We start from the raw sequence: 25,720 nt of genomic DNA, 5'->3' as shown, positions 1-25,720 counted from the left end.
GCAAATCGCCTGGCTTATTTTTTTTTTTATTTGAATGAGGGAAATTGGCCACGCCTCCTGTCGTGGAAGAGAGAAGGAAGTCTGAGGTGGTGGCGCTGTGCCTTACAGTTGCAGTGTGAGGTGTTTTTCAGTGGAACTTCCTTCGACCAGTGAGTAGCACTTTTTGAGCGCCCTCTATGAGTCTTAGAAAGAAGGAAGGAAGGAAACAGGTAGGTGAGAGTTAAAAAACCGAGGGGAAGATTTTCAAAAATGCTGGAGTATGTTGATTTATATTAAAAATTCACTAAGTATACTAAGTATAAGTAATGAAGGAATGACGAAAACACATCTTTTCTTTCAGTTGTTCTGTGCTAGACCAAGCAGTTCCAATCACATACTTCCACTAGAAGTTGTATTGTATTCCTTATATGCAATTTTATATTGGGAGCCAACCCTTAATGAAAGCCACGGGAGGTAGTGGAGAAGGTGCTACTCCTTTGGGACATCTGGGCTTACACCCAAGTACTTCTGCTTACTTGCCTGTTCATGAAATAAGTGTGTTACTCAGTTTTCTTATCTCTAAAATGGTGATAATACCTGTAGTTCAAATCGGCTGGGAAGGCAAAAAGGATAAGAGTAAGTGTGTTGTGCAAAGCAAGAAAAGCTTGACAAATAGATCGTAAAGTTTGGTTATTGTTTTTTAATGTAATTTCTCCCTTAAATTAATCAATTCATTTATTATTTAGCAATCACTGGGTTCCAGACCTATATTAGATGCCTGTCCTCAAGAAATCTATACTATAGCGGAGAAGACAGAAAAGCAAACAGGTTTTGTAAATAATTAAGAAACTAGTGCAGGGTGGTTGACACTGGTTTTTATAATTTGGGCCTTTTAACTTAGTTGATGCTGGGTGGCTTTTAAGAATATCGTCTAATCCAGATTTGGAGAATCAGTAATGCCTTCCTAAAAGGTAATCTAATCTCTAAGAAGAGAACTGGTTTAATAGATTTCTCGCCTAAAAGCTGGACTTTATTGTGAGAGCCATTAGGAATCACTTAAAAGGTTTAAGTCAGGAAATAACACTTGCATTGCTTAATTGCTAAGCTTTGTAAAGTACTTAGCACAGAAAATTGTACATAGGTGTTCAATAAATTTCAAATAGAGGCTCAATTATAACAAATTTATGTTACAATTTAGTTATAGGTGCTCAATTATAAAATAAATGCTCAGTAAATTATAAATATTGACATTGATATTAAAAGTTACATTCTATAGTAAGAGAAATGGTATTGGGATAATAGAATCGATTAGGTTTCTCTTTGTATATCTTCTATAAGCAAGCAAAAAGGAATCATTTTATAATACTTCACTCTCAACTGTCTAGGCTAATGGCAAAGGGAAAAATAATTCAGCACTAACTCAACAATTGATCTAATTTCTTAGAAATGCTGATATTCTAGACTTGTCTCCCTACGTCTTCACCTAGACAATTTTATTGTATTTGACTATCCCCAGATATTCTCAACCACACATTTATAGTCTCTTCACCTATTCTGTCTGTTGGTTGACCTAACCAATTCATTGTTTCTTCATTCAAGAAGTGTAGTATTTATTATGTACTCACATACTATTCTAAGCATTGGAGATGCCCACAGGAAACAACACTGCCTCTAAATGGGGAATAAGTCATATATACAGATAAACAATATGAGATCAGTATTGTCATGGGGGTATACACTAAGTATAAAAGAAATATAAAACAAGAGTACCTAAATCTTCCTTGTAGTATACAGCAAAAGTTCATAGAAGAGGTGATATTTGACCTGACTCATAATGTAGAACTAAAAGTGGTTGTCAGAATAACTACAAAACAAAGAGAATTCAAGTTAGATAAAACAGAAACTCAAAGACACTGAAGAATGAAAAAAGGTATAGTTTCAACTTCAATTAAGATGATATTCAAAATAATTATAAATCCCTGTGGCACCAGGTACTGACCAATTAGAATAGAAGCAGGCTTGAACACTCCCTACTTTGTAAGATGTTAATCTTCTAGTTGTAGGATTGGATTGTGGAGAGGTTCAGGGGTTCTTCAGTTGGGGACTGAGGTGGACTCAATGGTAGGAGGAATATTCAGGGGTGGGGATATAAGGGATACAACTTCTAGTGGAAGTATATGATTGGAACATCTTGGTCTAGCACAGAACAACTGAAAGATTTCCATATTTTACTCACCATTATGGCCTTATTTATACATACTTTCTGAATATGTTTCTAGAAAAAAATGCCTGAATAAGACAAGATCTCAGAACTTCTGACAGAAAAAAAAAAATCCAAAACCCCAAACTACCTAAAATAATAAATATAAATAACTGATTTTCAGTTGTAGCAATTGAGCAGAAATTAAACAAAGAAAACAGAACTTTTGAAAAATAGAATACTGGGGCGGCCATATGGTTCAGTTGGTTAGAGCGTGAGCTCTTAACAACAAGGTTGCCGATTCAATTCCCACATAGGCCAGTGAACTGCACCCTCCACAACTAGATTGAAAACAATGGCTAGAGCTCGGAACTGAGCTACAGGTGGGCTGCCAGTTGGCTCCGTGGTTGGAGTGCCAGTGCTCATAACACCAAGGTCGCCGGTTCGATTCCCAAGTGGACCAGTGAGAGGCAACAGCTTGAGTTTGGAGCTGCTTGAGCTTAGAACTGAGCCACCAGTGGGCGACCAGTTTGCTCCGTGGTTAGAATGAGTGCTCATAACACCAAGGTCACCGGTTCAAATCCCACATGGACCAGTGAGCTGTGCCCTATACAACTATATTGAAAATGATGACTTCACATCCTGGGAAAACACACTGTTCCACAATATTCCCCAATTAAAAAAAAATAGAATAAACTGGAAAAAGGAATAGCTGAAAAGGAAAACTGAAGTTTCTAACTACTGTAACATAAGAGACAGACTAATAATAGTGCTTACAAAACTGGGCTCTGAAGGCTTACTACCTGAATTGGAATCTTATTTCTGCTTCTTACTTGCTGCATGTTCTAAACTTCTCTATGCAAATGGTTCCTGAAATATAAAATGGATATGATAAAAAATAGCTTCTATTTGATAAAGTTTTTATGAAGAAGATTAAATTCTGGTCAACCACTTTGAGCAATACTGGGTATATAGTAATATCTCAATAAGTGTTAGCTAATAGTAATTGTAGTAATAATAGTAGTAGCAGTACTTGTTAGAATAGTAATAGTACAGATATAGCTTAACTTGAGCACTTTCTGTCTGCACATCTGACACTACCATTAAGAAAGAATGTGAATTAACTACAACCTGATAATTTGTATTATTGTCCTCCAATTTGCAGAGAAGTTTACTGAAGTGTTAAGTAGGCAAACCTGGGAAAACTCAAGAAACAACTCTTGGGAATAGGAAGTGTGGTAAACAGACCTCTAAAATAATCTCTACCTTTTTGTGTTCACATCTGTATAGTCCTGTCCACTGGAGTGTGGGCAGAACCCATGACTTGCTTCTAGTCAATAGAATATGGCAAAGGTGAAAGAATTTTGCAGATGTAATTAAAGTGCCAAATATCAATATGGAGTTAACCAAAAGAGAGATTATCTTGGTTGGACCTGACTTAATCTGGAAAAGGCCCTTTAAAAAGGAATTGGGCCTTCCCTGAGGAGATTCTCCTTGCTGGTTTGATGAACTAATCTGCCAAGTTGAGGAAGCCCACATGGAAAGTTATTACAAGTGGCTTATAGAATCTTTGGGTAGCCTCTAGGACCTGAGGGTAGGCTGCAGCCAACAACCAGAAAAAAAAGGCAGGAACATCAGTCGCATAGCCATAAGGAAATAAATTCTACCAACAAACCAAATGAGCTTGGAAGTAAATTCTTTACCAGTCAAGCTCTCAGATGAAAATGCGGTCCAATTAATACCTTGATTGTAGCTCTGTGAGATTCTTAGCAGAGGATCCATCTAAGTTAAACCCAAATTCCTGATACACAGAAACTGAGATAATGAATGCACGTTGTTTTAAGTTACCAAGTTTGTGGTAATTTGTAACGTGGTGATAGAAAACAAATACAGGAAGTCATCAGAGAATGGAAGGGGTATCTAAACCATCTTCCAAGGTACAAAGGTAACTAAACAGATGAAATGGTTCCCATTAGAAGATATTTAACTGGCACTCAGTAAAAAAAAGAACCAGTACTGCGATTATACCTGGGCAAGAGGGGTCTCTGTACTGGTCCCATATTTTAGAGAGCACCTACATAAATATACATGCACATTTAAAAAAGCATATGGATGCCTTTTCACTTAGAATCTGACACTCAGCACTACCATACTGAGAACTTTGACCTTAAGTATCTATTCTCATAATAGTATTCAAAGCTTCAGGGAAATGTTTCTCCATATGTCTTGCTCTGTGTTCTTAACAGAAAAGGCAACTATCAGAATGCTGTAAAGGTCAATGGGTTGAAATACACACACAGATTCAGAGTATGTAAATTTTGAGCAGCAAAATAACTCACGTAAGAAAAAACTTAAATTAACTTCTCAGATCCTTCTCTATTAATACAGATACAGTAGATTTTTGCACAACGAAGTCATTTGCCAGTAGTGTCAAGCCTCTCTTTTCTTTCTTGTTTGCATGTTCCAGTTTGTGGTTCTGTAGGTACTCAGAACTTATTGCAGGATTCCCGACATTTGTACATAGTTTTGGAAAGTTTTTTGAAATATTAAATCATCCATATTACTTTTATATTTGTGTATCATACACGTAGATGCTAATGTAACATAAATGAATTTAATTACATTAAATTCTAGACTTACAAATAATTTCATTTTAATACAAAATATTTCATTGCTGAATAACCAATAGGTCAAATAAAAAACCAAAATTAAAAAAAATATCTTGAGACAAATGAAAATGGAAATACAACATACCAAAGCTTATTGGGTGAAGCAAAAGCAGTTTCTAAGAGCGAACATCATAGTAATAAATGCCTACATCAAGAAAAAAAGAAGTGTCTAACAACCTAGTTTTACACAAAAAAGAAAAAAGAAAAGTGTCTAACAACCTAGTTTACACAAGAAACTAGAAAACATAAACAAATGAAGCCCCAAATAAGCACAAGGAAGGAAATAACATATCAAAGTGGAAATAAATGAAATAGAGACAAAAAGACCATACGAAAAACTGAAATGAAAAGCTGTTTTTTGAGAAGACAAACAAAATTGATAAACATTCAGCTAGACTCACCAAGAAAAAAAGAGATGATTCAAATAAATAAAATCAGAAATATTGTAACTCATATCAAAGAAATACAAAGGATCGTAAGACACTACTATGTATAATTATATGCCAACAAATTAGACAACCTAGAAGAAATGGATAAATTCCTAGAAACATACAATCCACCAAAACTGAAGCATGAAGAAACAGAAAGCGTAAACACACCAATTACTAGTAAGAAGACTGAATTAGTAATCAAAACCTCCTAATAAAAGAAGCCCAGAATCAGATAGCTTAACTAGTGAATTCTACCAAACATTTAAAGATTAATTAATACTAATCCTTCTCAAAATTTTTCAAATAATAGGAAAGGAGGGAACACTTCTAAAATCATTTTAGAAGGCCAGCATTACCCTGATACCAAAACTAGACAAGAACACCACAAGGAAAGAAACTTACAGAGTAATATTCCAGATGAACATAGATGCAAAAATCCTCAACAAAATATTAGCAAACCTAATTCAACAAAATAGTGAAAGGATCACACACCATGATAAAGTGGAATTTATTTCAGTTATACAAAGATGATTCAAAATCTGCAAATCAAATGTGATATACCACATTAGTAAAACGAAGGGTAAAAATCAAATGATCATCTCAATATATGTAGAAAAATCTTTCCCAAACTTCATCATTTATGATAAAAACTTAACAAAATGTGATAGAGGGAACATGCCTTAACATAATAAAGGCCATATGTGACAAGCCCATAGCTAACATCATCAATGATGAAAAGATGAAAACTTCCTCTAAGATAAGAAACAAGACAAGGATGCCCACTCTCACCACTTTTATTCTACATAGTATTGGAAGACCTACCCATGGCAATTAGTCAAGAAAAAGAAATAAAAGGTATCCAACTCAGAAAGGAAGAACTGAAACTGTCAGTATTTGCATATGACCTGATATTATATATAGAAAACCCTAAAACCTCCACCAAAAAACTGTTTGAACTAATCTAATTCAGTAAAGTTGAAGGATATAAAATCAAAATACAAAGGTCTGTTGCATTTCTACACACTAATTATCAGAAAGAAAAATTGAGAAAAGAATTTCATTTATAATTGCATCAAAATAAAATACCTGAGAATAAATTTAACCAAGATGGTGAAAGATCTGTTCACTGAAAATTATGACAATAATGAAAGAAATTGGAAAAAAACACAAATAGAAAAATAGTTTGTCCTTACAGACTGGAAAAATTGATATTGTTAAAATGTCCATACTATCCAAAGCAATCTATAGATTCATTCAATCCCTATCAGAATTCCAATGGCATTTTTCACAGAAATAGAACGAAAAGTCCTAAAGTTTGCTAACCATATGTATCTGATAAGGCGTTAATTTCCACAACATATTAAAAACAACAATAACTCATAAATTCAATAGCAAAAATAATGAAACAGTCCAATTATAAAATGGTCAGAGGATCTGGAAACACATTTTTACCAAAGACCCACGAATGGCCAACAGGTACATGAATCACTAATTATCACTAATCATCAAGGAAATACAAATCAAAACCACTTCATACCTATTAAAATGGCTATCAAATAGACAAGAAATGACAAATGTTGGCAAGTATGAGGATAAAAGGGAACCCTTGTGCACTGTTGCTGGGAATGTAAATTGGTGTAGCCACTGTGGAAAACAGTATGGCAGTTCCTCAAAAAATTGAAAATATAACTACGTTATGATCCAGTAATTCCACTTCTGAGTTTTTATCCAAAGGAAATTCAAATATTAATCCAAAAAGACATATGCACCCCCATGTTCCCTGCAGCATTATTTACAATAGCCAAGACATGGAAGCAACCTAAGTGTCCATCAATGAATGATGATGAATATATATATCTGTATATATATGAATATGATATTCATATATATGAATATTATTTAGCTGTAGGAAAGGAGTGAAATCTTGCCATTTGCAACAACATGGATGGACCTTGATCGCATTTTGCTAAGTGAAATAAGTCAGACAAAAACAAATACTGTATGATCTCCCTTATATGTGGAATCTTAAAAAAACCAACAAAATAGAACCAAACTCATAGGTACAGATAACAAATAGATGGTTGTTAGAGGTATGGGGTGGAGGAAGGCCTAAGGGCGAAAGTGGTCAAAAGGTATAAATTTTCAGTTATAAAAGAAATCATGGGGATGTACTGCACAGCATGGTGATTATAGTTAAGAATACTGTATTGTATATTTGACAGTTGCTAATAGAGTCAATTTTAAAAGTTTTCATCACAAGAAAATTAATTTCAAACTATGTGTGGTGATGGATGTTAACTAGACTTACTGCGGTGATCATTTCACAATACATACAAATATTAAATCATTATGTTATACACCTGAAACTAATACAATGTTATATGTTAATTTATCTCAGTTTTTAAAAAATTAAAAACTTTTGTGCATCCAAATACACTGTTAAGACAATAAAAAGACAACCCACCTAACAGGTAAAATCTTTGCAAATCTAAATTAATATTCAGAGTTCTAAAGAATTCCTACAACTCAACAACAACAAAACCCAATTCAAAAATGGGCAAAGGACTTAAATACACATCTCCAAAAACAATATACAAATGGCCAATAAGCACATGAAATGATGCTCAACATTAGTTATTAGGAAAATGCAAATCAAAACCACAATGACGTACCACATCACACCAATTAGGAGGGCTATCACCAAAAACCAAAGAAAAAGAGAAATGTTGATAAGAATATAAAGAAATTGGAACTCTCATGCATTGCTAGTGGGAATATAAAATGGGATAGACAGCATCCATGGAAAACAGTTCAGCATTTCCTCAAAAAGTTGAAACAGAATTACCACAGATCCAGCAATTTCATTCCTAGAGTATATTCCCAATAGCATTGGTAGCAGGGACTCAAAGAGATACTTGTACACGAATGTTTACATTAGCATTTCTCACAATAGCCAAAAGGTGGGGAAAAACCCATGTCTATCAACAACTGAACAGATAAACAATATATGGTATATACATACAATGGTATATTATTCACCCATAAAAATGAATGAAACCCTGATATACGCTATAACATGGATGAACCTTGGAAACATTATGCTAAGTAAAATATGCCAGACACAAAAGGACCGATATTGTATGATTCCATTTACATGCAGTACATAAACTAGGGCAAATTTATGGAGATGAAAAGTACAATAAAGGTTACCAGTGGCTTGGGGAAGTGGGGAATGAAGAGTTATTGTTTAATGAGTAGAATTTCTCTTTTGGGATGATGAAAATGTTCTGGAGATGGATGGTGGTGATAATTGCCCCAAATTGTGGATGTACTTAATGCCACTGAATCGTACACTTACACATGGTTAAAATGGTAAGTTTTATATTATGTATATTTTCCCATGATTTAAGAAAAATAGAACAAGAGCAAGGTCTTGGATATTATAAATATTATCAAAATTTAAAAATTTAAAGTATTTTTTGGAGTGTTAAGTTGTCAGATTCAAGAAAGACAAAGAATGGAAAATAGGAAAAAAGAGGATCAATCCAGGAGGTCCAGCATGCAACTAGTAGTTCAAAAAAGATAAAAGATCCAGGTGAGGAGAGGACACTTTCAAGATATATGAAATGAAAATTTCCCAGAAGTAAAGGATACCGAGTCCAAATTCAAAGGGTTCACTGAAATTCATTACAAAGCATAAGACATATGCCTAGGCCTTTCACTTTGAAATTTCAAGATCTTGGGAATAGAAGAAAGATCCTAAATGTTTATGGCAGGATGGGTATAGGGGAATAATAGGCCTCATATACATAGTGTAAAAAATAAAAATGATATTAAGCTTCTCAATAATAATATTGGAAGCTAGAAGACATTCTGAAGTATTATCTTCAAATTTCTAAGTGAAAATGTTTCTCAACATTTAATTTTATAACTAAATTATCAGTCAAATATGAAGCTAGATTAGAGACTTTTTCAGATATGCAAAATCTCAAAACTTTACCTCTCATATACAATTTCACAGGAATCTTTTAAAAAATATTTTATTGGGGAATATTGGGGAACAGTGTGTTTTTCCAGGGACCATCAGCTCCAAGTCAAGTTGTTGTTTTCAATCTAGTTGTGGGGGCGCAGCTCAGCTCCAAGTCAAGTTGTTGTTTTTCAAACTAGTTGTGGAGGACGCAGCACACTGGCCCATGTGAGGCTCAAACCCGCGACCTTGGTATTATGAACACCACGCTCTAACCAACTGAGCCATCCAGCTGCTCCAATTTCACGGGAAACGTAATCAAGGATGCCATCTACCAAAATGAGGACATTAATCAAAAAGAAGAAAGTGGATTCCAGGGAAAAGATCCCAATGTAATAGACAAAAATGAGAAATGAATAAAAAAGAAAAGAACAAGTCATGATTGGAATAGGATAGGAGAGACTGCTTCAGAGACATCTCTAGAGGGAAATGGGAATAATAAATACTCTGATACATTGGACCATGTGAAAAACTGTTTTTAGAGAATGTTTGAGGGTATTGGAAGACAATCCTCAATAAAAAGAACAGGAAATGAAAAACAGTGCAGTTGCTACCCATAAGAAAAATTAATTTAGAGAAGGGAAATATAATTTTAGGGCATTATTTGGTTCAACAGCCAATAATATTTACCTACTCTAAATAATGTAAATATTATATATTGAATTCATAATGCTTTAGCCGTGTTGAGAAAATAAAGGGAAGGATAATTTGGAGGAATTGGTTATAAGTGAGATGACTCCTAATCTACCATACTAGTATTTTAATAAATAAATGGTTGAATTAAAAAATGAATGTCACTTAGAAACATGTAGTCAATTAACAGATAGAGCTTCAAAATTTAAGTGGGTGTTTTTGGAAAAAGGGGTGCACTAGGGAGGGAAGGGGTAGAAGAATGCTATTTTTATTATAAGGCTTTTAGCACTATTAGATTTTTAAACTGCATCTATTGATTTGGTAAAAAAATAAAAGCAAATAATTTTAATAAATAATTTCAGCAATTAAAAGGATTCACATAATAGGATAAAAGAATGAAATTACTGCGGTGGCCTGTTTGCTCAGTGGTTAGAGCTTACTGTTCATAACACCAAGGTCACCAGTTCGATTCCCACATGGGCCTGTGAGCTGCACCCTCCACAACTAGGTTGGAAACAATGACTTGACATGGAGCTGATGGGTGCTGGAAAAACACAGTGTACCCCAATATTTCCCAATCAAAAAGAAAAAAAAATGAATGAAACTGTTAAATGTTCAGCTATCAACAAATATAGAGCTTCTACAATCACTAGTAAAATTACATTACTGCACTAAATTATGTACACAGCAGATATCCTTCGTCGGATGAATTTCTTAAAGTAGAGTCTAGTTATTTTCTTTTATACATGTTAAGCAACATTCTTGCTTAACTGCTGTGTATTGAACTGAAGAATATAGAATAATTAGATAAGGTGTAAAATATCTGGAATAAAATTGCAGAGTCCAAATGTCCACAGCATCAAAATGATCTCTTGTACCTAATGACCTCTTGTACCTAAGTATCTTGTACCTAATTTTCATATTCTAGCTCTTATGCAATCTATATTAATAAAATCACTTTGGGAAATTAAATTAATTCCAGAAATCAAATTTCCCTTTGCAGAACTATAGTATTTTCAGTCAAAGTACAAATTAAAAATTGACAATACTGCTTTTGTATGGGACACTGTGGTAAATGAAAGAGGCTGCTCATGGTCTGGGGAAAACAAAGATAGCTGGGGTTCCTGCTGCCCCAGACCCAAGCTGACTGCACTGATAGCTGAGAGGGTCAATGTATCTGCATGCCTGTAACCTATAAATGGCACACCAATGAATCTTAGCACATCATTGTATCTTGGTACGTCAGTTAGGATGCTCTAGTCTACAAAACCAAAATTAATATTTTTTTCTAATAAAGGAAGACCTATATTTACAATTTGTAGAGGTAGAAAGGAACAAGCTAGAGAAAAATAACAAAGTTTTCAGGATGTTAAAGAGGTATTCCTCTTTAATATATTCAGCAAAGCAGTAGTTTTAGAAAGGAGAAGGAGTGAAGGAAACTAATATACTTTTTGCTAGACCCTATATTGGGTGTTTAAAAAAACTGTAATGAATATTACAGTAGATATCCCCAATTTAAAATAAAGAACATTCAATTTCCATGGTAAATTAAGACTGCTAATTTGAATCTGTCTTTATGACTGTAAGACTGAATTACAGATATTAAGCACAGAGCCGGCTAGTCCATAATCCCCTGTAATGAAAATTTCTATAGTTCACAATAGTTGTTTTGTTGTTTTGTTTGTATAGTTCACAATAGTTGTTTTGTTTTGTCTGTTTTTTCTCCCTCCTTCTGGTAGAGCATGTTTGAGGGTGTGGGAAGACAATCCTCAACAGAGATAAGCCGAGAAACATAATACTACCCAAACTACAATACAAAAAAAAAAAAAGAATTGTGAATGAAAGAAAAGAATATCCAAGAGATGTGAGACAGTATCAAATGCTCTGAATATGCATAATTTGAATACCGGAAGGAGAAGAAAGAACAGAGCATAATATTTGGATAAATAATTAATAAAATCTTTTAAATTAATGACACAGTAATCACAGATTCAAGAAACTCAGAGAATACCAAGTAGGATAAATACCAAAATTACACACCTTAGGCATATCATATTAAAATATCTGCAAACCAAAGACAAACAAAAATCTTGAAGGCATCCAGAGGAAAAAAAAAGATACATATAGAGAGACAAAGTTTAGAATTATAACCCATCTCAGAAAAAACTGTGCAAGCAGTAAGACAATAAAGTGATCTTTCGAATGCTGAAAAAAAAAATCAACCCATAATTCTATACTCAGCAAAAGTATCCTTAAAAACAAAGAAAAAATAAAAAGGGCCTCAGGCAAATCAAAACTGAGATAATTCATTACCATTAGAACTACTCTACCAAGAAATGTTAAAAGTTTTTCAGGGAAAAACTTTCAGAGAAAGAATAGTATGTAGGTCAGAAACATGAATCAACATAAAGAAATAAAGAGTGTAGTAATGGAATAAATGAAGGTAAAAGAAAATATTTCTATCAACAAGACAAATAGTAACAAGTGTTGGAGAGGCTGTGTAAAAAAAGGAACCCTCATACACTGTTGGTGGGAATGCAAACTGGTGCAGCCATTATGGAAGGCAGTGTGGAGGTTCCTCAAAAAATTACGAATAGAATTACCTTATGACCCAGCAATCCCTCTCCTGGGTATCTACCCAAAAAAATCTGAAAACATTTATACGTAAAGACACGTGTGCTCCAATGTTCATTGCAGCTTTGTTTATGGTGGCCAAGACATGGAAACAACCAAAATGTCCTTCAATAGATGAATGGATAAAGAAGTTGTGGTATATATACACAATGGAATACTATTCGGCGGTAAGAAAAGATGATATAGGAACATTTGTGACAACATGGATGGATCTTGAGAGTATAATGCTAAGCAAAATAAGTCAGACAGAAAAAGCAGAGAACCATATGATTTCACTGATATGTGGTATATAAACCAAAAACAACAAAAGAACAAGACAAACAAATGAGAAACAAAAACTCATAGACACAGATAATTGTTTAGTGGTTACCAGAGGGTAATGGGGGTGGGGGGTGGGAGATAAGGGTAAGGGGGATTAAATATATGGTGATGGAAGGAGAACTGACTGGGTGTTGAACACACATGGGATTTATAGATGATGTAATACAGAAGTATACACCTGAAATCTATGTAATTTTACTAACAATTGTCACCCCAATAAATTAAAAGAAAAAGAAAATATTTCTAATTGCTCTAAAAGACTACTTAGAGTTTAAATCATAAGGCCACTCTATCATTTAATTAAAATAGTTATTTATGGTGATGGAAACATGGTAAAACTAGTCAATTCTATAAGATGAGCATATCACCACACTTCATTTGCTGTAAAATTAGTTCCTTGCTTGAAAGCAATATTCTTTTGAATAGTATGATTAAGTCATTCTGCAAATCTATGGGTTGTGGTGGTTTCAACAGAAGCATTGCAAACGTTCTGCTTCTGGGTAAGATATAGTCAATCCCACAATGCCTAGTCTCAATAGTTCTGTTAGAGGAATGGGTACATTATACACACAGGAGAGAACTCCAAATTTCATCCTCAAGATGTCTGAGGAAACACAATCTTTGTTTTTAGATGTACAATGTTCAACATACAATTAAAAATGTATATAACACATGCCAATATAAAGGAAAGTATGACTTGTAATCAAGATAAAACACAGTCATTAGAAACAGACCTAGAGTGACCTACATATTGGAATTGGGAGACAGGGACTTTTAAATTGCTATTATAAATGTTTTAAGGAAAGATATATAAAAAGGTTTTAAAAAATATGTAACTTAAACAAAAATCTCTTTAAAAAGATGAAGGATAAGTGAGCTTGAAGAAAAGTCAATACATAATATAAACTGAAGCATAGGGAAAAGAAGAAAAAAGGGATAAAAGAATGGAAAGAAAAGGAAAAGAAAGAAATTGAGAGAATTTTGGAAAAGTCATTGCCATTAATTTCTTCAAACATTTCTTATGCCACATACTCTTTCTCCGCTCCTTCTAGAACAACATTTAGATGCATATTAGACATTTTCCAAAATTTCTCTTATGCTCTTTTCTGTATTTTTTATTCTTTTGTGTGTGTGTGTGTGTTTCAAAAAGAATTTTCTAGTTTCAGTTCACTAATAACCTTTTCTGCACTAATCTGCTCTTGGACCCCTCTATTGAGTTGTTAAGGTCAGTTATTGTATTTTAGAGTTTATGACTAGAATTTCATTTGATTCCTTTATATGTATTCCAGTTTTCTGATTAAATTCTCCATAATTTCATTGATGTTTTCCATCTCATTTTTTTCCCTGATCTTCTTGAACATATTATTTTAAAATCCTTGTCTGCTGTTTTCAATGTCTGGATCAGCTGAGAATCTATTTTATCTTCTATTTTGTCCTCACTTATCTATCTTATGGTCTTGTCTCTTGGCATACCTAGTAATTTTTGTTTGGATGCTAAATATCATCTATAGAAGTTGTAAAATCTCCAGATGATATTGTTTTCTCCAGAAAAGATTTACCCTTACTTTTTCTTTGAAGACACAATAGGTGCTCACTTAATCAATGGGATGTCATTTAGACTAGGTTCTTTGGCTACTCTTGTTTTTCCCCCTGCACCTAAACACTTCTATGGGGCTTTCAACTAAATGCCAGGGATGTTAACTTGAGTCCTCCCCCAGAAAGTTCTAAATTCAAATCCTTATCTCCTCAGCACCTTGAGACTGCAAAATACTCCCCTCTAATTCTTGGAAGCATTCTACTATGTTTCTTAGCTTAAAAATTGTGCAACACAATTTATCAAGTGTCTTTAAGGGGAAACTGTTAGCTTGTCAACCTCCATTCTCTACTGCTCTCTTCTTACTGGCATGTTAGCTCTTCACACCTTCAATTGTGTTTCTCTAGCAACAGACTTCCGCAAAATTCTACTGGTTTCTGTGTTACCCAGCAGTAGCTCTCTGGACGAAGCCTGGAATATCATCCCACTTGTTTTGTATCCAGAAATAGAAAATTCCCCCAGGACAAAGCATTAGTAGAGGATCATTGGTCTAGAATAAGATACAGGTAACCCCCCATATAATATGGTTGTTAGATTCCTTAACAATGCCATATTATGTAAATCCGTGTCATACGAAACAAAGAACTAGTACAAAAAAGGGGGTTAGGTTCCAAAAATTAAAAAAGCATACTACTATATTTTTATAATTAAGAGAAATATCTTTATTAAAACAATTTTCACCAAAAGTATAACATATTAATATGTATTAAATAACATTTTCTTTGTCATCACTACTAAGCATCATTAACCGAGGGCATTTTCTTTTTGACAAGATATCTTCATCCTCTGTACTTTCTTCAGCATTATCTTGACCTCTATTCTGTTTATTTTTTTTTTTTTTAAATCTGTTTTAGATTGCTTGCTTTTAGGTGAGAGATCTTTATAAATGTCATTATATGGTGCAAAGCACTTATAAAATTCCCTCTGGATTTTGTGCTTCTTTCAGTGGAAGGATTTTCATTTAGGAAATATAGCTCAAACTGTTAGGCTAAGTCTAGGCCTTTCTTTATACTTTTTAGAGTAAAGTGTTTAACTTCTTTGTTTTCACCTGTGCTATCATCCCCTGAATTATCTTGGCATATTCCAGATGTCATTTCCACCAAATTTGCTTCATCAGTTTCTCCTTCCACTAGTAATTCTTGGATATCTTCGACAGTGATATTGTCAAAACCTTCCCCTCCTAGAGACTTAGCAAGTTCTACTATTGCATCCATTGTGTTTTCTGCTGGCTTGATTAGATTTTCACTTTGAATTGACTCTGGCCATATATTTTTCCAACAAGCACATAATATTGTAAGTTTTATTTATTTGATGGATAAATTTATGAGATTAATACAGTGCAGAATTGTAAAAAGTTTTCATGCCTCCATGACTTCTATAGATTCGAGATAGAACAATCAGCAGCAATGGAAGCTCTAATTTTATGTTCATTTTTCTGTATAGTCTGGATTGTTGCTTCATTTAAATCCAAGGTTTTTGCGATATATGACACTTTTTCTCCCTTTTTGAGCCAATCCAAAAGCTGTAATTTTTTTGTTCTGGCAAGATGAAATGTCTTTTAAGAAGTGTTTTTTTTTTTTTATTTCCACCAGACATAGTTCAAGGCCACAAATTAATTCACAAAAATGAAAAACATAATTACCATTTCTTTAAAAAAGGTTGAATAATACTCATCCAAAAATTTTTAATGTAAGTATAAGGTAGTAAAAAGAAAAACACAAAGTTTTAAAACGTGTGTACTTAATACTCCACGAACAAAATGGATTTAAAATTTAAATAAATTTTAAAATTCTGCAGTCAAATCTGATACGATATCCACACTCAAATGAAAAATTTTAAATGAGATATCTTTTGCTCGTAGAAGCTCCTATTATGTTCCGTGTTGTTCTGGGATTTCCCTAATTTTGAATGAGATATATTTTTTGCTCTTAAAAGCTCTTATCACGCTCTGTATTGTTCAGGAATTTCTCTAATTCTCAAACCGTGTTACAGTGAAACCATGTTCTAGGATGTCGTGTTGTATGAGGGTTTCCCCCAATTCTCGAACTGTTATGGAAATGCCGTGTTCTACGGGGTTACCTGTAGTCTACTATGTCCCTTGGATATTGCACTTTAACCTAAGAACAATAAAAAACAATTTAAGCAGAAGAGAGAAAAGATGAGGTTTATATTTTAATATTAATGCTAATATTTTACAAACACTAAAGAAATAATAAATTCAGGGAATAATTATCAATAGCTGCTAAATCAATTAGCTCCGTTCAACTTTTTGTTCTCAAAAATGCTTCACACTTTTAAAAATTATTAGGGACCACAAGGTTGTTTTCTTTATGGGTGTTATATCTCTCAATATTACTCACACTAGAAATTAAACTAAAACAATTTAAAATACAAGAATGTCATGTAACCTCTGCACAACACTGCATTTCCTGGGGTCCCATGACCCCGGAGGTCTAGTTTGAAAACTGTGGCATTAGCTGAAAAACTGTTGGGAAACTTGATGATGAATGTATTGGACTAACTGAATATCTGCACTCAAAGCCAACCTTGTTCACAAAAAAAGAAAGACATTATTGGATTCATGATACAATACTATATGAAGTATACAGCATCATTTCTAAAAAAGTCTTACCAAAGAAAAATAAACCTCAATCTAAACAGACTTCTAGATTTAACAAGTTTATTGGAAATACAAGGAGTAAAAATAAAAATTTGTAATCAGCAAAATCCATAATATGAAAAATTCTACATGGGTGAAAAACAGCTTTTTAAACAAATAAATGGCAAGTGGATAAAAAGGGAGGCAGAGATTATAGATTTTTTTAAAATTATGAATATATAAACCAAAAGAAATGTGTGGACCCTATTGGGATCCTATTTTAAACAAATTATTTTTTTAACGTGTGCAGCCCCTATGGAAAACAATGTGTAAGTCCCTCAAAAACTTAAAAATAGAACTACCATATGATCCAGCAATTCCACAGCTGAGTATTTATCCAAAGAAAACAAAAACACCAACTTGAAAAGATATGTGCACCTATGTTCATTGCAGTATTATTTACAGTAGCGAAGACATGGAACATCTAAGTGTCCACTGATGAATGAATGGATAAAGAAACTGGTCTATATACAATGGAATGCTATTCAGCCATAAAAAAGAATGAAATCTTGCCATTTGCAACAACGTGGTTAGACCTTGAGGGCAGATGTTAAGTGAAATAAGTCAGAAAGAGAAAGACAAATACAGTATGATCTCACTTATATTTGGAATCTTATAAAACCCCAACAAAATAAAAACTGAATAATAGGTATAGAGAATAAATAGGTGGTTGTCAGAGGTGTGGGGTGGGGGGGGTGGGCCATACTGGTTAAGGGGGTCAAAGATACAAACTGTCAGTTATAAAATAAATAAGTGATAAGGGTGCAATGCATTAATACTATTGTAAAGCATATTTGAAAGTTGCTAAGACAGTAGATCTTAGAAATTCTCTTCACAAGAAAAAAAATGTATAATGAAGGATGTTAACTAGACTTATTGTGGTGATCATTTTGTGATATATACAAATATCGAGTCATTATGTTGTACATCTAAAATTTATATAATGTTATATGTCAGTTATACCTCAATAAGAAATTTAAAAATAAAAAAGTGACACAGGAAATTTTGAATAGTGATTTCATATTTGTTGATATAAAGATATGATATCATATTTGTAATCTAAGTTAAGATAATCTGGTGAAGTAAAGAAAAGGAGGGAGCAATATATGAGACAAGAATGGCCATGCGTTGACAACTTTTAAAGTTTGGTGATCAAATTCATGGGTGTTCACTAGACTATTGTTTACCATTCTCCCTACTTTGGTATATGTTTAAATATTTCCATTAAAAAATGTAAAAACAATCCATATTTTTTAAAGATTGTAGATAAAATGATTCCAAGATAAATATAGGGAAATAAACATTATCTAAAAAGAACTAAGTCAATTTTGAAAAAAATAGCAAAGAAAGGTGACTGCCCTCCCAGATATTAAGAAATACTAGATCACCCTCCAGGGTTTCCAGGCAAGATGGTTGAGTATGTAAACACTGTGCTCACCTCCTCCCACAATCACATCAAAATTACAACTAAACTACAGGACAACCATCATTGAGAATCACCTGAAAGCTAGCTAAAAAGAAGTCCTATAACTAAGGATATAAAGAAGAAGCCACATCAAGACTACTAAGAGGAGCAGAGACACAAAACAGGCTGGTGCCATATCCACGTGTGGCAGTTAAAAATCAGGAGGGATATCTGGGCTGCAGAGGTGCTTTCTGAGGAGCGAGGGGTCCCAGCCCCACAACAGGATCCCCAGGCCAGGGTTCCAGTGCCAGAGAGCGAAGTCCCCACAACTTCTGGCCGTGAATACCAGTGGAGATATGGCTGAATGAGATAGGGCTGCTGGAGTCCCAGGCATTCCTCTTAAATGGCTCATGCATAGACGTATTTGCAGACGGACTTATTCACTCTGAGCTGCAGTACTGGGGCAGTAGGTTGAAAGGCACCAGGGACATATGGGGAGGAACTAAACTGGCTGTGGGGTGAGGGCTGAAGGGACAGCTTTCTCCCAAACAGCAGTCCTGGCACAAGCCATTGTTCCTTTGTTAAAACCTCATCCCCTCCACCCTGCACAAACAGATGGGTGCCATATCTGAGTCTCCATCCACCGAGCTAACACCATTCACCCCCCCCCCAGTGATTCCCTGAGACCCCACTCCACCAAACTTGCAGGCCCACTGAAGCCAGTTCCAGTGGCTTTTCCATACAAATAGCCTGTCTTGGTTCATGATGCAGACTTTCCTAAATCTCTCAAAGCAAAAAATCTCTCAAACCCCAAACAAGCAGCATCTAGCCTTAGTGTGCCTCATACCTCTTGCTAAGCAGCCCTAAGCCTGACACTATTAACAGCTGGTCTCAGTTCACAGCTTAGCCTCTCCTAGGCACCTCCAAACCGAGCCTAAGTGGCAACCATCTGCAGATCACTTTGTAATTCATACCAAGTGGCCCCAGACAAGACACAGTCAGCAGCTAACATTGGCCTGCACCAGAGACCCTCCCAATTAGGCTCCAGAACTAATACAACCAGTGGTCATGTTCAAACCACACCAGAGACTACATCAGAGCACCCAACCACCTCCACAAAAGACACACACAAAGGGCAGACTGAGCAGGCACCAGAGCCCCACTAAAGAGAATCCTGCTCCGTAGGGCAAGTCCCTACACAACAGCTGGAAATGACAGAAACGCCAATGGCAAAATGGGTAAAGGATCTGAACACAGGAGGAGAAATGCTGGACAACAATAATCAGAAAAATAAAAAGATGTAAATGGAAAATCTTAATAGACCACATACGCACACAAAAAGAAAATCCTCCATACTCATCAATTATCACTGATGAATTCTAAGGCAAAATTAAGAAGAAAATACCAATATTACACAAATCCTTTAATAAAACAAAGAAGGAAAGAACACTGTCCAATTCATTTTATGAGGCCAGGATAACCTTACTACCAAAACCTGCTAAAGATATGGGAAAAAAGTACAGACAAATTAGAGAATATGGAAAATTCCTTAACAAAAATTACCAAATCAAATCTAGCAATACATAAAATTGATAATATCTTATGACCAAGTACAATAACTATATTTTCGAGGAAAAATAAATAAATGAGACAAAAGGCATTGTTTTATGTTTTATCTTTCTGCAAATCTTTTGACTATCTGACTTAACAAAGAAGAGCTGGATTCTCATATCTGCTTCTACATTCAGTCTGTTGTAATAAAACACATCATGTAGTCTCTGGAGAATTATTTTGTCCATTGTGAGATAATGAGAGTGAAAAAGGCAAATGGAATCTTAATTTTATTAGGAAACTAGTTTTTTTTTTTATTTTTTTTTATTTTATTTTATTTTATTTTATTTTATTTAGTTATTTTTTTTTAATTAATTTATTTATTAGTTTCAGGTGTACAAAACAAGGTAATACTTAGACGTTCATCATTTATATCCCTCATACTGTGAACCCCCCTCCCCCCATCCACTATCCCTCCGACCTCACACTGAACCATCACATTATATATATAAAATTATAGTTGGCATTCATTAATGTTTAGCTTCTGATGTACAATGCCATGATCAGGTATCCACAGTATCCCTGAGGTGGTCTCCCAAATAGGACGCATGTACTAGTTTTGGAATCCCTGAACGAGTCTCCGGAAAGTCCACTGGTCGGTCCCCAGACCACACTTTGGGAACTGCTGATCTAAGCAATAGCATTTTTAGTGGGAAGCTGGGAGTAGGGGTAGATAGAAATCAAATGCTTAAGAAATGCATAGTAAGCGTATAAAACTTTGAGATTTTTCTTATCAATGCTTGTAAACAGTAAGCAAAAGGAGGGAAAGGTTAAGAGTGTTAGCTGAAGGTAGGTGTGGTCACAGGAGGCTTTTTTGCTTTTAAAGATGGGAGTATGGTGAAGAGAAGGATCATTACAGAGCAACAACCATGTTTCCCTGAAAATAAGACCTAGTCGGACAATTAGCTCTAATGCATCTTTTGGAGCAAAAATTAATATAAGACTTGGTCTTATTTTATTATAAGACCAGCCTTATGTAATATACTATAAGACTGGGTATAATAGAATATAATATAATACCAGGTCTCATATTAATTTTTGCTCCAAAAGAGCTGATTGTCTGGCTAGGTCTTATTTTTCAGGGAAACACAGAATTCATGGCTCTTGCATCATGACAATGCACCAGCCCACACAACACTGTGAGGAAGTTTTTAGCCAGTAAACAAATAACTGTATTGGAACACCCTCCCTACTCACCTGATCTGGGCCCCAATGACTTCTTTCTTCACCCCAAAATAAAGGAAATATTGAAAGGAAAACATTTTGATGACATTCAGGACATCAAGGGTAATACAACGACAGCTCTGATGGCCATTCCAGAAAAAGAGTTCCAAAATTGCTTTGAAGGATGGACGAGGCGCTGGTGTAGAAGCACAGCTTCCGGAGGGAAGTACTTCAAAGGTAAGCCTATTGACAATCAGCAATGAGGTATGTAGCACTTTTTCTAGGATGAGTTCGTGAACTTAATTGTCAGATATATATGTACATGTATACATATATATATACACATATACACAATGAGTAAAATTGCACTTATAAATATATAGAAACTATTGATTTTAAAAAATTTTGAGATTTCCAATCAAATTTTTACTCTCCTACTAAAAGGAATGTGATAGAAGCATTCATCTTTACAGTTGCTGTGTGTCTGAATTTACTTTCCAAAACTCATATACTTCATATGAGTATTATGTGTGTGGTTGTGCATGTGTGTATTTGTGTGTGTGTGTTTGTGTGTGTGTGCTAAATGAAATAAAAACTAGGAATAATACAGACAGTGCTTACAGCCTAATTTTTTAGAGCCTTGACTAACATTGTTAGCACTTATTGTTTTGGTAAATGAAAAACTTTATATAGTTGCTTACTTCTTCTATAAGGCTTTTTTAAGTGTCTTGGTATGAAGGGGAAAAAAGTGTAAACATTTTTTTTTTCAATGTAATGAATATATCTTTTGCATTTTTAATTAGAAAAATATTTTTAAGTATATTTAACTACCTTTTTATTCCCGGTACCTAACCAGATAGTTAAAGAATGGGTGTATTAGCAAAATAGCCCTTCAATCACTGTACCTTACATGTGTTATCTAGGGAGAAGTAAAGTAAAATGAGATAAAGAAAAGTTGCCAGCTGGCAGGAAACCATTAATACTAAAACACCTCCAGTCTTTAGAGATTCTATCACAGTTCCCTGTATCAAATATAAAAATGGTGTATATGTGGATACGTATATTATTTAATAAACTATGTCTATGTAAAATATATGTCACTGTGTGTAAAAAGATGAATAAGTCTATCATTAGATACACTTGGAACTGAGGTGCTAGATTACTTAAGGAAAACGGCCTTGAGAACAAAACAGTGGAGAAAGATATAAAGAGGTTCATAAAAGAGAAATTAGGGTTAAAATGTTAGGTTTCAAGGTATCGAAATGCAGTTCTGTGGGGCTAATGCAAGGGGTCATTTTTAAAAGTGATTTATTTCTCTGTAAATGTTGGTAAACTTTTTGTTTAAATTTCTTTTTAGTTATATTTCACTTCAATTAGTACTTGTGTATGGAGATGAGGGAGGTATTTGCTGTAAGTAGGCTCTTAATTTCCATGAGTAAGGGTTGCTCCAGCCCATATTTTGGATTACCAGGTTAACAACAGCTATACACAGAACACCTAACTTAACGGAATGCAGCAAACCACTGGTTAAGAGCACAGCACAAAATATCCATACCTCACAAGTACTTCTGTTTAGCTGAGTTTCCATCCAGACTCTTTATTTAAAGTGCTCATCGTGTAGTTCTCCCCAGGGTCTGTGCAAACAAACAAACAAACAAACAAACAATAAAGTAAGTGGGGCGAGAGAGGAAGTGGGGGCGGGGCTTTCAAGCACGGATTGCACAGGCACAGTGCACTTACCAGGTGACCCCCCCACCCAGGGCAGCAGGTTGTGGTTCTGGTTCCTTGGTGGAGACTGGTGAAGGTAGGTGGGTTGGTGCGGTGTTGGTCTCCGCACACGTGGTCGCGTTGGGATGGATTCCTTTTTGTCTTCCTCCATGGCAGGTTTGGGCTCCGTGGAGCCACAGCTACAGAATTTTATTGAGGTGGAAACCCAGAAGCAGCGCTTCCAGCATCTGGTGCACCCAATGACGGAACTTTGTTGGAAAAAGTGCGTGGACAAGCCTGGGCCAAAGTTAGACCGTCTGTCTGAGGCCTGTTTTGTGAACTGCGCCTCATTGATACAAGCCAGTTCATCTTGAATCAACTGGAACAGACCAAGAAATCCAAGCTAGTCTTTTCAGAAAGGCTTTCTGACAGATTTTTGCATTACCTTTTTGGAAAAGGAAGGTAGTTGAAGAAATGAAAAGTGGTTGATGGGATGGTTGAAGAAAGGGCCCCTACTCTTGTCACTCTTGGGACATCCTGTCACCTGAGAATGAACAAAGACCAATTTTTTGTGTGTTTGGGGTTTAAGGGTCATATGAGTATTTGGTTGTGTTATTTTATTTTTTATTTTTTGTCAGTCTTGTGAAAACAATTGACAGATAAATGGAAAACTTTACTAGATGCATATTACTGTATGTGGGACTATGTTTTTCTCAAACTCCCATTAACTATTTCCTATAATTTGTGTAGTGGACCTACTTTCTATAATTCGATGGTGGCACCACATGGTAAAATCTGTCATTTGGGTGGATTCATGATACATTTCTGGGGACATTGATACACATCTTTGTGTCTCTGAGAAAGGGCAGCAGTGAAGGAAGAATAATTTGGTACTCGACTTACAGGCCTCTTTATCTTGTGTTTTGACCATCAATGCTGTAAAAAAAATTTGTGGAATGTTCATAACAATACAATTCAGATTTCTAAATTATCTCCTTTCTTATACTGTGATCAAGGTAGTACAGGCAGCCTCAGTGTCTAGAGAGGCCTTTAGTTATAAAGGAATCTATAGCCAGTGAACGTAATTCTCATTACTAAACTGCCACAAGGAAGAAGTTAACTTACCCAGTATATCACGGTCAAGAAATTCAAAGATGTGCCTAAATAAGTTGTAAAGATTTAGACCTGTCAAAAACGAACAGCAGTTTCAGGTAGATGTGCATGCCTAATGTTAATCAGTATAGACTCCGTTTATTACATTCTTTTGATCATTGAAATAAAAGCTTCTACAAGATTCAAAATAAATAAATATAAAATAAAATGCGCCAAAGTTTCTGGCATCACTATATTCTGCACAAAGTCTGCAAATTCTGGAAATTCTGATAATAATGTAGCTTTGCCCTTGTCTCTGTAATTTAAAACTTCATAAGTCTTTTTTTTTTTTTTTTTTCCAGCTTATGCCTTCTCGTAGAGGTTCCTCCTCTATGTTTTCCATAGTATTTATTTATTCGGAATTTAATTTATCATTTTAACTGTGCTATTATTTTTATTGGCATTTTTTGTTACTGCTTATATTTTTAGTGCATACTTTAGCAAGTGGATGCATCTAGTTATATTAATAGCAGAAATCCAAGTATAGTCTTAGGCAGTAAGGACTAATCCAGAGCTTCCTGCTCCAGACTTAACTCCTCCTTATCTTTGAAGAGTTCCATGATGCCAGACTCATATGAATACCCTTTGCCACTACAGGAAAACAGTCTTGTTAATGTCGATTAGGGCTGAAATATGATATCTTTACCATATAAAACCAGGAAATGCCTCAGTAGGACCAGGACACAGCCACATAGGGCCTACAATCTACAGATAGCTGGAAATACAAATTTCTAATCAGAGATACAAGCTTCTTAAACAGAAGTTAATTATCCCTTATTATTATGGGGTTATCACGCTTGATAGGAAGAGAAATTTTAACAAAATTACTTGTATTGAACTAGACGAATTTGGAGAACAGGAAACCAATGGGCTCCTGGTAACATTTCATAAAAAGAGTTGGAAAAGACTGAAGTACTTTGTCAAATTTGTTAAGCTTTGTGATTCAACATGTTTGTAGTTTTACTCACCCTATTTGTTTCTCTTTAAAATGGCAGTAAAGTCTTTGCTATATTCCATTTACTTAGGGCTTCCAGTGTGCCTTGTACTGTTAGATATTTAAAATATATTGTGTCATGTAATATTCACAACCCTGATAGATAGACATAATCTTCATAGTGGAGGAAATTAAAGATCAAAGAGATTAAGTTACAATTACAAAGTTAGTAGTGGTAGGAACAAGTTTTAAATACTTAACTCATTGTGCCATATCTTTTCAGTACAGCAGAGATCTCCAATTATGGACTGCATAAAAACTAGTGGAGAGCTGATTGAGAGAGAAAGAGAGAACTCAGTTTCCACTCTTGACCTACTAAATCTAAGTCTCTACTGACTGGAAGTCTTCTGCATATTTCAAACTCCATAGTCCAAATTATAAAGGAAGCTAGTGTATTTGTCTTAGATAGTTACAATCACTTCTACAGGTAATCTCAGGATGTGAACTAGCATCACTTGAATCATGTACCTACTCTGATCTAATCAGTCATATTGGAATGCAATTCAAAACAGCTTCCCTGGTCAGCGCTTGAGTTAAGAG

The 25,720-nt window shown here is 34.7% G+C and overlaps 1 protein-coding gene across 1 annotated transcript; it reads left to right on the top strand.

Moving 5' to 3' along the window:
• The first annotated feature begins 59 nt into the window (after positions 1–59).
• Positions 60–24,361, top strand: LOC308502417 (mitochondrial import inner membrane translocase subunit Tim8 A-like). Its single transcript, XM_081060240.1, has 3 exons — positions 60–209; positions 21,441–21,564; positions 23,212–24,361. Exons 1-3 carry the CDS (start codon positions 177–179, stop codon positions 23,406–23,408), a joined length of 354 nt encoding a protein of 117 aa, XP_080916366.1. The 5' UTR covers positions 60–176; the 3' UTR covers positions 23,409–24,361.
• Positions 24,362–25,720: the final 1,359 nt, after the last annotated feature.

The sequence above is a fragment of the Rhinolophus hipposideros genome, assembly GCF_964194185.1.
Source record: "Rhinolophus hipposideros genome assembly, chromosome: 9".
Taxonomy (NCBI): Eukaryota; Metazoa; Chordata; class Mammalia; order Chiroptera; family Rhinolophidae; genus Rhinolophus; species Rhinolophus hipposideros.
This window is presented reverse-complemented; position numbering and strand designations above follow the sequence as displayed.